The sequence below is a fragment of the Acyrthosiphon pisum genome, chromosome A1 (genome assembly GCF_005508785.2).
Source record: "Acyrthosiphon pisum isolate AL4f chromosome A1, pea_aphid_22Mar2018_4r6ur, whole genome shotgun sequence".
Lineage (NCBI taxonomy): Eukaryota > Metazoa > Arthropoda > Insecta > Hemiptera > Aphididae > Acyrthosiphon > Acyrthosiphon pisum.
In genome coordinates, this window is record NC_042494.1 from 151,285,286 (window position 1) to 151,300,158 (window position 14,873).

General features: G+C 27.7%; 1 protein-coding gene across 3 annotated transcripts; it reads left to right on the forward strand.

The window, feature by feature from the left end:
* The first annotated feature begins 8,445 nt into the window (after window positions 1-8,445).
* Window positions 8,446-13,991, forward strand: LOC100568500. 3 transcript variants are annotated; one of them, XR_001679394.2, is made up of 8 exons: window positions 8,446-8,693; window positions 8,784-8,926; window positions 9,798-9,922; window positions 10,072-10,213; window positions 10,340-10,494; window positions 11,695-12,076; window positions 12,237-12,465; window positions 13,635-13,991. XR_001679394.2 is itself a non-coding variant. In XM_003244044.4 (8 exons), the coding sequence occupies exons 1-8, from the start codon at window positions 8,597-8,599 to the stop codon at window positions 13,718-13,720; spliced, it is 1,293 nt and encodes a 430-aa protein (XP_003244092.1). In that variant the 5' UTR covers window positions 8,447-8,596; the 3' UTR covers window positions 13,721-13,991. The 3 variants fall into 3 exon arrangements, 2 of the variants coding, with proteins under 2 accessions (XP_003244092.1, XP_008182437.1); XM_003244044.4 differs by having other exon boundaries at window positions 8,447-8,693; window positions 12,303-12,465; XM_008184215.3 differs by having other exon boundaries at window positions 8,447-8,693; window positions 8,784-8,921; window positions 12,303-12,465.
* The last annotated feature ends 882 nt before the right edge of the window (window positions 13,992-14,873 follow it).

Sequence of the window (14,873 nt, forward strand, 5' to 3'; positions counted from 1 at the left end):
CGACAGCACGGGAAAATGGTGACTGCGTAGAATCACACAAATTTTTTGCACTTTGCTATGAATCGAACCGATGACTGTGTGAGTCGTAAGTCAACTGTGTGACCACTGCGCCACTCCGGCCCCTGAATATAAATATAATATAAAATATTCACACTGACAAACCATGACCACTCAGAATCGTTTTTCGCATACAATGATATTATATCATTGAATTCAAATTTAATAACATTCATTATACAATGACCCACTTGTAACCTACTGTACAGCAGAGCAACATCCACTTACTCACATTTTTTATTTTGATTTATAAATCAAAATGTTTCAAGGATAAACAGAATAATACGATGCCTGGAATAGTGTAGAATCTTTTATAAGTATGTAATACCTATACAGAGTAAATATTTCAGTTAAATACGATGTATACAAAATAAATAAATAACTAATAAATAAACATTAAACATATTATCACTTTACGTATTATTTGAGTATGCTATTATACCTAAATGTTGTACGGAACTTGTTTTAATTTATTAGCTTATACTTTATATTTTATTAGTTCTGAAACTTAATTATAATATAGACAATTTTAACTGTAATGGTATTTAATACTGTTTGGCGCTTAGTTAAAGTTACCAACATCTTGCAAAAAGATAAAGTAATAAGTGTGCGTAACTCTAAATATTTAAAATTAAATTAATTTATGTTTCAATATAATCAAACTAGAAAAATGTAAGTATAGTTCTCACATGAGACATAGCAGCTAAAAAATTATCCATACGTAAGATCCTACAAAAAAAAAATACACCCATATTATGTATTTATATAAATTTATACACGAACAAAATACACTCTTGTGTAAACTTATACATAAATTATAAACAATAAAAAATATTCAAGTTCCTAAACGATGAAAAAATACACTTATGCAGTCCTATACGAAAATTATAAAATAACGATACTAAATCCACTTCATTCAGTTTCAGAACTTATAATAATATGTTTTTCGTGTGGTTAACATATTTTGTTTCTTTTGTGGTACGTGGAAAAAGTCTTCAATCTAATTTTGGATAGAACCATGCAGGCTGCTGCACAGTAATATTGTAGGTCAAAAGGTGTTTACACAATTCATTGTTATTATATTAGCATATACCGAGCGACGGCATAATTGTTATTAAATATATAATTATCTAATATATAAAAATCTTGTGTCATGGTGTTTTTCGTCGTACTCCTCCGAGACGGTTCAATCGATTTTAATGACAATTTTTTTTTTTTATATTTGGTAGGTATAAAAATAGGTCGCGTAAGTATTTTTCACTCTCCTATTTTAATTTCAAGGAGTTAAAATTGGCCATAAACAAAACTGTACGTGTAAATTGTATAATTATTATATACGTAATGGTTGCTATTGGTTATAGGATAAATAATTAGTAGACTACATTAGTATTTATTCATTATTGGTCGCCATTGGTTATTCGGGGAGATCATGTACAATCTTGCATCGAATCGAATTTTCGAACATATTGCTTACCAAGGTATACAAGTTGCACTTTATCCATGAGTTTATCACTTTATCGTTAAGAGTTATTACGGGCAACTAAGTAAACGGGATTAGCTAGTAATAATTAAAAATTGAATTTTTTGTGACTTACTCAAAAGGTTAAAAACTTCAAAATTATTTTTAACTTCTCGTAGGAACTTATATGTTATATTGATATGTGATGGGTGTATTTTAGTTGTGTACTATAGGAGCTTAATTAATATGGGTGTATTTTAGTTGTGAAGGAACTTATATAATATGGTGTTTTTTTATCATGTAGGGACGTCATAAACCCTTTACCTACTGTGTTTCACGTAGAAAATTACCTAAGATAAAATAAAATCTACCTATTTGAAAAACGGAAGAATAATGCTAAAATCTTATCTATTAATTAATTTCAACGCTGTAATTATTTTTGAATGATTAAACGCGAGATAAAAATTATATGAATAAATATTTTTAGTTTGAGTTAGACTTACCAGGATTCTGAAATATGAATATATAATATTATAATTTTGTAAAAAAAGTAAATATTTATAAATTTTTTACATTAGTACAAAGACGAGCATAATCACGAATTATCATATTTTCAATATTTATAATACTATTATGTGTTTTTATGCAAAAATTATTTTATTTTAACAATCGAATACAGCTTCACTTCTGCATATTGTACTTTTGAAATCTTAAAAATAAATAATAATATCGTTAGGTATGAATAATATTTCATCATCGAATGTAGTCATATTATATTATTATGGTAAGAATATAGATAGACAGTAAGAATGATATTAATTGTAAATGGTTGATTAAGTTTCACAGACTGTTGTAATTTAATTGAACTTCAAGCTATGAAATAGACGGACAAAAGTAACAAAAAAAAAAAAAACGTGTGTATGCGACAGGTCAATATTGAATAATGAACATGGTCCCCCAATACGTATTTCTGTACAGTTATGTAGCTATATTGCATATATATTGCGCCGTGTTACACGTGTTTATTATTCAAATCAAACTGAAAGGATACAGACATACAGTGAATACATTCAAAAATAACAAATATAAATATTAAAATTGTTACTTTTTTTATAACATTCATCAATATCAATAATTATTTTAAAATGTATTATTTTAATACTATTTTACTGTATATGATTGTATATTCATGTGTTCGTTATCGAATAAAATTCACTCAGGATTTAACAAAAATAATTTCAATAATGGATGAACAATTTTTTTCAATATGCAAGGTTTTAGTGTTCCACATGAACAATTTCAAAATAATTCCATCAATTTATATTTTCTAGCATTGCCAATATTTAAAATTATACGACGTAAGGTACAGTCAAGTTGTAACTAACAATAATAATACTAATATGATTTATTTTATTATAATATTATAAGTAACAAATTTGGATATAATATTATTTAATTATAAATTAAAAATCTTCTATTGAAGGTTATTTGGTCCTTTTCATATTATTAATTGTTTATGTCAAATGATTTTCAAAACAACTGTACAATATTTGATGAGGTGCGAGCCCAGTACAATTCATGGTTGCATTTAAAATACAGGGTTTCTACTGACTTATAGTTGAAGGAACTTGGAAATTATTTTAACTCTGTAATTGGACAATAAAAAAGTTTGGAGATTATTATTGCTAAACGTAAGATTCGAGCAAATAGATTTTTTTATCTTATTGTAGTTTCTAATAAAAACAAAGCTTTGAGTGACGTTTTACAAGAAGTTAAATTTTCCATATTTTACAGAACCGTATTTTTTATATATTACCAGTATAATAAGATTAGTTTTTCAGAGTTTAGTACTCCTTTTTTCGAATTTTTTAACAGCAACAACGAATAATATCTTGTAATATGTTATGTATATATATTTTTTATGAAGTAGTACTTCCTTAAAAAGGTTTATATTTTATAAAAATGTTATTTTAACGTTCTATGCCTTAAAATATATTTCATTCGTTATCACTGGTTATATTAATACTATGATAACATAAATTTTCTTTTGATTATCGATGGACAATACAACATTAATTATTACAAAATAGCAATTAATATTTTTATTTATTTTATATTATTATTTTTATAAGAAATGTACAATCTATTCTTAACTGGAATAATAAGCAAATATGACAAAGAGTATTTACATGAGAATATTTTGAGGAAAGAAGCCACCCATTAGTGACACTATGTATATAAAATATAAAACAAAATTATCGCCGTTGTATTATATCTTGATTATTAAGATTATTAATAAGCTAAAAATATATTTTTTGATAACTACCGAAATTTAATCATTTAATTCGATTTCAACAGTCAACTTATTTTGGCAACGTTATCTGTTGGCTATATGTATATCACTGAAGCCTATTACAAATCTTAATTTGTTAAAAAAAAATTACTATGAATATCATCCAGCAAAATAATTATGAATCTTACAATATTATATTATGTACATTGTACATCATTTCAACATCGTGATGTCCATAGTTGTCAATGATATATAGCAATTCATTATTTTAACTTTAAATTTAGTTCCATTACATCTTTCAATACTTACGAAATGAAACTTTTGTTTTAAATTTTCTTAATTGGTTTTTATTTGTTATTTATTATTGTATGTAGTTATGTACCTTACTAAAATTGTTCTATATTCATATTTTCCATTTGCACAAGTAATAATTGTATGAAAATGAGATCTATTTCGTAAATAAATAAATACATATATACATACATACATACATACAATATATAATTATAATATAATATATAATATTACATTATGTGAAATACCGGAAAACTGCAATAAAATTATGTTTTCAAGCATTCATTACACATTTCACCTATAAATTATAAAATATTTTCTATTACAAGATAGAGTACTGAAGAGAAATTATAATGGAATGTACATATTATACCATTAAAATTACGAGTAAATAATATACCTTAAAAATGTCGATGAAAGTTAAGTGTAAAAATTAAGTGTATCATATTATACATCGGTACTCGTAATACTAATACATGCAATAGAGTGAGATGGTTTATAACATAATATTTTATAGTAAAAACGACAAAAAAAAACACAAAGTGAGTTCTGGTGGGCCGTAAATTCTTGAGCAAAGATAAATCGTTGCAAGTGAAAATCGATTGCGAGCGTGGAGCTCAGATTAGCCTTAAACGGAGTAAGCATTTTTCAACGGTTACCGTAAGTTAATATAATATGAAATATAACGTTATATTATGGTAATATTTGTTGTTGTTTTTTTTTTATTTTAAATTAAGGCGGTAATTTATTTAGTATGGTTTGTAGATTTTTATGAAGTCTAACTACGGTTTTTTATTTGAACGCTACCAATTCATCATCGTTTATTATTTTGTTTGTAATTTTCGAATATTGTATTGCCGAAAACACGAAAATCTTTGCAATGAATAAGAAAAATTGTTAAGCATATTATATGTATAGTATGTGACTAACAATAAAAAAGACATAACTTTCAAAAAATATATCTATAATAATTATTATCCATTTAATGTTTAATATATTTTACAATTGTGTTCTCCTCGGTATTTAGACAAAACATTTTATTTATGACAAAAACCTTAACAGTTCTATTATAATACATCTACTACAATGACTAAAATCATCTTTAATTATCATTTGAAACTTCAAAACAATAAAATAATACAATTATTAATCGCTCAGTATAATATCGTGAATGTAATTTAAGTAAAATATACTGTAATGCTAATGCATACTAGCTATATATAAATATATAATACATATCTATATAATCTGTTTAATATAATATCTTCAATATTAATGTTTCGTATTATCCATAATGATTCATTATTTGATGTTAAAATTGATTGAAAACAATCGTTTTGTGGGGAATACCGAGGATATATAGTAAATAATATTACCAAAAGGCACGACTATGATGAACAATATTTATTTAAAAATTCTTAGTGTATTTGACATTATTTATAGATGCCAACGGTTATCTTAGTCAAATATACTAAATGGGCGAGTCCGTGATTTCTTCTTATGATAATATACATTATATTTGGCGTGGTTATTTTTTATACTGAACTAATTCAAAATAAATATTATTCACTGGATTTCCAATAACTTCAAAGACAAAAACAACGGAAACGATAAAAACATTGAATAATTGAAAAATGCAAAATAACAAGTAGACAATGCCAACAGTATTTTTTACGTTATTTTATTGTTAACATGTTTACACGTACGCTAGTTAACATTTTTAGTTTCAATGAGTTAGGTAAAAAGATACCAATTTCTCACAAATCAGATAAATAAATATTAAAATAAAATGAGAAAATAAAATGTATTATAGTTACAATAGTATAATATACATTTTAACATGTGACATGAGCACCAGACTGTAGATGCATACCCGTCGAATTTGTTCAAAATGAATTAATTCTGGAATCAAAGTGTAAACTTTTTTTTTCGAATCTGAGAGTTAAAGTTTTAGTTGTTTTACGTTTTCGAAGTTATATTTGTTATCTTGGTAACCACACCATAAACTCGATGTTTCGTTTTAATGTTGTAAATATTAACATAATATAATAATAGAGTGTATTAAGTCTTTCAAATTTCATTTTCCATTAGTATGTGTTTCCTGTCTTAAATTATAATAATATTATTTTAGAGAATATTAAGTTTTGTTTTCATGGTATAATGTAAACTTGTCAAACTATCATTATAAAAAAGCAAAATTTGCTTTATTATTATATACTTTTTACAATAGCTGGCATTGATTTTTATTTTTAATAATAATTTTAATGCTCAAGCAATACGTGTAAATTGTTATAATATTTTATCATAATATTGTGAAAGTTATTTTAATCATCGTAATGGGTTTAAAATTCAATAAAATAAATCGTGTTGTTCGAATAAACTTATTATTCTTAATTATTTGACTGAACAACGACTACACAAATCGAAACCCACTGGCTAACGCTGTCAAATACCGCATATAAATAATACATGCATGGATTAACAATCAACAATATTGGAGTGTTTAATATTACATTTATATTTAATTTATGAATGGGGCTATCGTTTTAAAATATTTAACTCACTTAAAGTGAATATTTTATTGTTAGTTATAATCGGTGGCTTGGATTATGATAATATGAAAATTTATTAAATATTGACGCGCTTATAAAATATATATAAAAGAGTAGGTTTACGTTGTTTTCTCGAAATAAGAATTTGCATATTATAACGTAGTTAAAATTATTATAATACGACTTTCGATTGAATGTTAATAATATATATAATTTTGCCGAAAAAGATAAGTCGAGTCCGTTAAGATGAATAAAATAATAAAATTACAAGTAAATAGTAATGTTCTAACAACGATATACCGCGGTATAGGTACCAGTTCGTTTGCTTGATGATATATTATTTCAAACATAATAATATGTAGTCTAATATTCGTGAAACGCAAACACCTCGGACGAAGGGGTTTATTATTAAAGATTGATCTTATATCACGCCGCTGTAATGTGTTCTATATAATATTATTATATTGTATACGGCTCGGCCCCCCAAACCACTTCTGCAATAATTGTGTCCGTGGAATGTGCTGCAAATCGACCAGGATCGGACCCTATTCTTGAACGCATTAGCACCGTGGTAGCATTATTATAAGAATGTGAATGTGACTATGTGAGTGGCGTCCGTTTGCTAATACCTACGACCGTTCACGTGCCCTCAAGAATAGTAGTGCACCTGCAACGAAACAGGCATTACCGTTCCCGTCGTCGGATCAAATACCTATATAATCCATTAAATTCCTAACAGTAGTATCCTACAGCTATTAGACATAATGCAATGATGGTGCTCGTTTAATAATAAATCGGTTTTCGTGAAACAAAAACAACGATGGCAAATGTTTAGATAGGTACCTAAGTTTTAGGGGTTTAAAAGTACCTAATAATAATATAATACTACTAATTTGGATACTTATCTTTACGACTAGGTATATAAAGATATAATTTCGTATATTATGATTACCATCAATACTCATAATTATTGGAGCATGTTTCACGCATTCGTATTTTTTTAAAAATCATAACTCAAAACATAGTATACTACTTTGAATATTATAACAATTTTTTTTCGTCGAGAAATTAAATTTTAGGCCTGCTAAATATTAACTGAGAGGGTTCCAATATGACAATAATATATCATTTATACTGCAGTTAGGGTTTGTGGGCTTAAACTGTATATGGAAAACGTTCGTTACTTTAAGCTGAATAAATATCCGTTCCACCCTAAACAAGTTTAAATGAAAATCGTAATTAAAAAGATTTGTGAACGTTTTATTGAAATTTAAAGTAAATCCGATAGGTACCTATGCATGGAGCTACGGGTACATGGCGTATAAGATATTATAATACATAATATTACGCACGCTTATACGGATCGTATAATGTATTAACTATCTGGTTTAAAGCTATTTATAGTATATATTAGGAAATTAATCTCTATGAATATTCTAACGTAATTTCAAAATAGCAGAAAGCATTAGCAGCGTTATGTTAATACATCCACAGCTCGAAGAGTGAACATTTAATCTCAAACACTCTAAACGGTATATACCCGCGGAGTAAAAATAAATAACAATAAACTTCTTATGTAAAACGTAAACTCTGTAATTAATTTGACTTGGAAAACAATGTATTAGAAACAACACGATCGGAGTGGAAAGAAAGATAAAACGAAATTGCAGGCGGTATCTGGTGACGGCAAACGTGTAAAAAAAATATAAAATAAACATAGATTGCCCGTCACTTCATATATTATATTTTACAGCATATGAGTTTTTCTCCATGGAGATTAATAATAATATTATGTTAATGTACCTATTTCGTAGACATTTAAATATATTATATTCGTTTTTAAAATCCAAATAGGATTTTTTATTTTTTAGCTGTTTCTCTTGATGAGACAAATCATCATTTTGAATAAAAACAAAATTTAACATACTTTCAAATATTATAATGGGAAATAAAACAGATTATGCGAGTTTACTGAAGTCCACGCAAAATTTAAAACATTCAATTGACGAGTTGGTTTGTAAAAATCACAACGATATAGGTATAAGCTCACAATTATTTATATTATTATCACAAATAAATTTCAATATTGATTAATGTTTTTACTTTTTTATAACATGGTGATTGATAGATATTCTAGACATAGAACGTATGCGGAAATTGATCGAAAACATGATTAAGGAATATTCATCGGATGCCAAATGCAATAACGATGAAAGATTGATATCAAATTGCAGTACATTTTGTGAAATAAACGAAAAAATCCAAAGTAAAGTAAGACACAAGTTTAATTGATTATTATTTTGTATATGTTCGTACAATATTGATAATAATTATTAGAACAATATAATATAGTATAATATAATATTACAAAAAAAAATATAAAGATATATGCAAAATATTATACAGGGGCGTGAATGCGTGATTCTCCAAGCATGATCACCCCCATTTTTTCTTTGATAATGCATTTATTCAAATTCTGATTTTTAGAACTTTTAAATATACTTAAAAGATTGTAATATTATATTATATCTATTATATAGAATATATTTAATTGATATCAACTATAGACCTTGTACTAATAAACGGAGCAAGGGTGTAGTGATCTTGCTAGGTTGCGCTGATCAACAGGACTCGGTGTCCTACGCACATGCACAGTGGATGATACAATAAATACTGTGTATGACTGTATGCAGTGGCGAGCCGAAATGGTCAATTTTGACGCAGTTGCGTCAACTTTTCAAAGGGGGTGGTGCCATCCCATGACTGTGGAGCAGAATTACATACTAAAGCCTGACATCTTTTAATCACATTTTATTAACATCATAACTTTGTTATAAGTAAAAATAGGATGGTGGTGGTGGTGGTAAGTACATAATTATGAAAATGCGTCATTTAAAATTGAAGTTCAGCCCACCACTGGCTGTATGTATATATATTATATATATCACCGTATTGCAAATTGCCAAGGACCGGACTACTAAAGCCCGCCGTCCTTATATGCTCCGACTGCTATTATAGGGTCTATATCAGGGGTGGCCAGCGAGAAGAGACTCGCGAGCCACGGTTTGGCCACCCCTGGTCTATATGATATCAACATGATATTATTTATTAATACCGGAAATAACTGGGAAAAATAAAATAGATGAAAGAAATTATTGACGTCTCTTCGAGTTTTTGCACTGAAACGGCTACAATGAAATGTAATGCAATGAAAAAAATGGAAGATAATGAAGAATGTCAAAATGTAACAAATGAAGACAATGCAAAGTGAATATTTTTTCTTACCGACCGATCGTTCACTTTAACTTTTAAGATAACTTAATAGATTCAAATTTAAAACGGTTTTTATTTTCGATAAAAAAAAAAAGAAAAGAAAAATATAAATAACAATGATTATACATTATTATATTTTATAGCAAACGGCAAAACGATTTACACGAAAAATGTAAATCACAATTGAAATTTTACGAAGAATACGTCAACGAATTAGAGTGTCGCTTAAAGAGATTTATCGAGTATATGATAGAAGGACAGCGAAAGGATCAGAAACACATAAAGGTACGATAGAAGATTTTCGGGACGTATAATACAGTATAGCATATTATTTTTTTCTCTTATAAAACGTATACGAGCTAAATAGCTAATATTTCGTTTTATACTTGGCTTGTGATAATGCGTGCACAGAAGGAAATTTGCCTCAAATCGACGATAGAAAAAACGAAAAGGAAAGAGTGCTATTACAGGGCCATTGCACAAAAGCTGTCGGAAAAATTGAATTACTCGAGGAAAAAATCGGAAGAACGTCAAAAGTGGATCGACGGAGTGGTGTCTAAAGCCGAGTTAGTACCGTAGTTTTCCCGTATTATGATACCTGTACTTAAAAATAAATTAGATTTTATTTTTTTTGGGATTAAAAATATTACATAGTAAGTTTAACTATAAACACCATTACGATTTATGGATTACTTGTGAACTGCGATAAAAAATCATTTGTGACAATAATGTGACAATTCGGCAGCTATATTTTACAATTTATTCTTTAAATTCTTACGAGATAAAAATTATACTAAGAAATGTTTCATCTCTTAGATAAGAAGTAAAATTAGTTAAAATTAAACCATGAATTATAAAATATATCAAACTAACTAAAACTATTTTAAAATAATAAATATATTACATATTTTGTACTTCGTTATAAATATATTTGTCAGAATATAATACCTAGGTACTTAGCGAATACATATTATTAAAATGGATTGAGAAGTATAGCAACATTAATATTTTAAATATTTTTTTACATAAAATCAAACTGACTGTACTAATAATAATTAATTTACAAATCCACAACAAAGTACAAACGTCTTTATAAGTTTATAACCCATAAAAAAGCTGAATTAGTCGACTTGCTATAGTCTTTCCTGTCTATTTATTAAACGTATAGCATAATATACTGAATGGTTCATTTAACGTACACTTTTTTTTAGATAATTGTAAGTCATTAAAAAACTAAATGTTGGACACATAATAGTTTATGAGTTATAACTTATAACTTATAAGTATTTGAAGTTTAGATGAGTTGAGTGGAGTTATAAATGGGTACATATTACACTACTAAATGATAGTTCACTACGACTCCACCCATCTATATTTTAAATACTCATTAAGTCTTTACTCATAACTAATAATTCTTGTTCGAAATTTGAAATTTTCTAGTTCAAAATACTCCGAATAATTTTCTGCTCAGGAATATTAAATTAAAAATGTTTGTTGTCATTTGGGTTAGAGTAATTAACTCAAAAAATAATACTATTTTATTATTTTCTAAAAAATATTTAAGTAATATATATAATAAGTATACTTAAGGAATTTTGCTTGAAATACCTAACTACATAAAAGAAATATTTTCATATACATAAATGCTTTCTGAAATAATGAGTGTCTTAAATGGATCATCCAGTATATTATAATATATTATATTGTCGTTTTCAATTTCATAATTGTTTTTTTTTTTACGTTTTGCACACGTTTCCTACGTAAAGACAACTGAGGTGTGTTGCCGAAGAAAACGCGACGAATTCATTGGAACTGGCAAAAACGATATCTTCGTTCGTGGTCGATCTGTCAGTGTCCAACCGGCTGCAGGAAGCGGTGACGGCGGAGGCGTGTGACGACCGAAACAGGGTGGCAAATCCGTCCGGATCTTCCGAGATTGTAGACAATGCCACTTCCGGCTGCAGTCAGCGTACAGGGGTTACGGAGGTCTCGGCGGCAGTCGTCGATGAAACTTTTCTACGACCGATGTCGCATAGCACGCCTATACGGGACCTCCCGTGCCGCCGCAACTGCCGGTACAGTTTTTCGACAGGTGACGACTCCAACGATGACTCTGGAGACGATGACGACGAAGAAGATGATCTTCCGGTGAATGATTTTTTTTAACATTGTTTATTATATTTTACGCCTACACTCCCACCCAGTATTCCTACCCATTCGTCACCTCGTGTTGCAAAATATTATATTGAGGAATAGTTTTCAAAGTCGTTTTGTAATATAAAATAATATAATATAAAATATTATGCAGCGTAGAAGATGAAAACACAAAATAAACGCCAATTATAATATTAATATTTAAAAAAAAAAATTCAAGTCGGTTTGCTTCAAAACGGCCTCCACCGTCAAATGCGGACGACCTGAAAACGACGAACCACGTCGTCGATGTTCTAAACTTTTCCTGAGGTCGCAGAAGAGCACTGACGTGAACAACAGCGGGACGGAAACGGTGCACTGTGTTGGTGGATCGAAACTCACCAGTGAGTGTAATAAATAGATACCCAGTTAAATATAAGTAAATATTAGGTTCAATCAAATTAAAAAAAAAGAAAATTAATATTTTTTTTTTATCATAATTGTATTCTCTAAAATTGTTTTATTATTATATTATGTTCTTATATTTAAACATAATTTATTACAGTACAACTGTTGAAACTTGATTTTTAGAGCACAGATTTCTTTTACAATGATAAATAAATTATATTTTAATAAATTATAGGTAGAAAAATACATAAGTACTTTTAAAAGTATTTGGAATAAATATTTGAATACTTCATAAAAATAGAATTCCGAATAATTTTTAGTTTTTGTTTCAAATATTTTAGCAATGGTACTTTTCTTCGGGAAAATTTGAAGTCAGCGCCAACATATAACATAATTTAATAATTCTAAGTATTATAATATAGTTTAAGTTGTTGATACTTGATTTAAATTGTATATACAATATTTTTAAAAGTTCCTGAAAAACAAAGAAAACAGGGTACTCGATTTTTTTCTTTATAAGGAAAGTCTATGATAATAAATATGTTTTTGTTAATAAGTACCTATAACCATAACAACGAAAATCTTACGAAAAGTTGGTTAGAAACAAATAACGTGCATCCAGCTTATAAAAATATTTATGTTAACAATTATTGTAAATAATATTATTTTATTTAATAGAAATAAAATCCTTTTAAAAAGTATTCTAAATAGTTATTCAGAATACCTTATTCGGAATACTACCCAAGACTGGAAAAATAGTATGGGTATATATATATATTAATTGTTCAAAAATTTTAAAAATAATATTATGAATATTCTAATGATAAATTAACTAAATAATAGTATAATACCATGATGACTAATTAATACCTTCTTAATTATTTTCATCTTTATTTAGAATAATATGAGCTATAACCATGTACATTCTTAAATAAAAAAAATAGATGACCGATAAAGTTAAAATCACTTGAAGTTAAACACATATGTTATTTATTGTTACGTATTGACCTAGAATCAATCATTTAGGTTGATGTTTTCTAGTATACAATTATATAATAATTTCCTAGAGATGTTCATAACATTTCTGATTTTACATACAATTTGTTATTAGTTATAAGTCTTCACGATAGAATATTTAATATGATGTGATACATATTGTATATAGAAAGAACGCTGGAAACGGTAGAAATGTGTCCGGCGAACTGCGTCTGCTGCTGCAATCGACTGAACTCCACGAAACACCAATCATAAATGCCAGCAAGTTTCATATAAAACCAAAAAGGCGAATAAATTTTCTTTAAAGGACGATGTGTTGCACGTATATAGCTTGTCGGGTGACTTGCCATTTTTCTATAAAACTGCTGCAGCTGTAAAATACAGATTTTCGCGTAAATCTACTACATCGACCCACATTATAATACCGGAAGATGGAACACTCTGAAAGACATAATAATTTTATTATTATGTGTTTAACACAACAAATACCTTGTATTAAAATTAAATTTTTTTTAACGTTTTCCTATGAATTTATATTATTTCTGATTTGATTCATGCAATTATTATATTATGTCTGTACGATATACCTAATAATAATATTTAAAATGACGGTATACCGGCATGCGTTGTCTCCGTCTTACAAACGTACAACATAGCAAAATACTGTTTTGTGCGGGATAGAACCAATCCCTAGGTATTTATATAATAATAATAAAAATTCCACAACGAATAGGGAACAACTTTATCTGTGTCGTAGGGTTTTTATTATTTAGATGACATAAATAAAATTAAAGTTATCAGTTTGAGAACATTAGGATTTTTTTGGTTTTTTCATTTAGTTATCAAAGATTATTGGTAAATGTTATCAAAAAAATAAAAACTCTATGACACAGATAAAGTTGTTCCCTATGCGTTGTGGAACTTTGGTAATTCTACTATAAATACCGAAAGTGTGGTTCTATCCCGCGCAAAATAGTTTTTTCCTATGTTGTACATTTGTAAGACGTACGACATAGAGTCTATGTCATAGACAAAACGCGTTTACGTAGTCTGAGTAGAACTAGCTCAATTTTGGTTCTAGAGTAAAAATACCTATTATAAAATTGAATTGTGACAATATTTCTGAGGGCAAGTTGTTGGGTTTTTTTCCATTATACCTAATATAATCTTCATTATATCGTTTAGAAATAGCTTTAATTTAAAAAAATGTTTGAATACTTTTAACATTTCAAAAATAAAATTTTTCTAAAAAACGCAACGACTTTGAAATATTGTCACAGTTCAATTTTATAATAGGTATTTTTAGCCAAAATTTAGCGAGTTCTACTCAGACTTCGAAAACGCGTTTTGTCTATATTGTGCGTGTGTACAACACATGCGGGTGTGACGTTATCTTAATATGATGTGA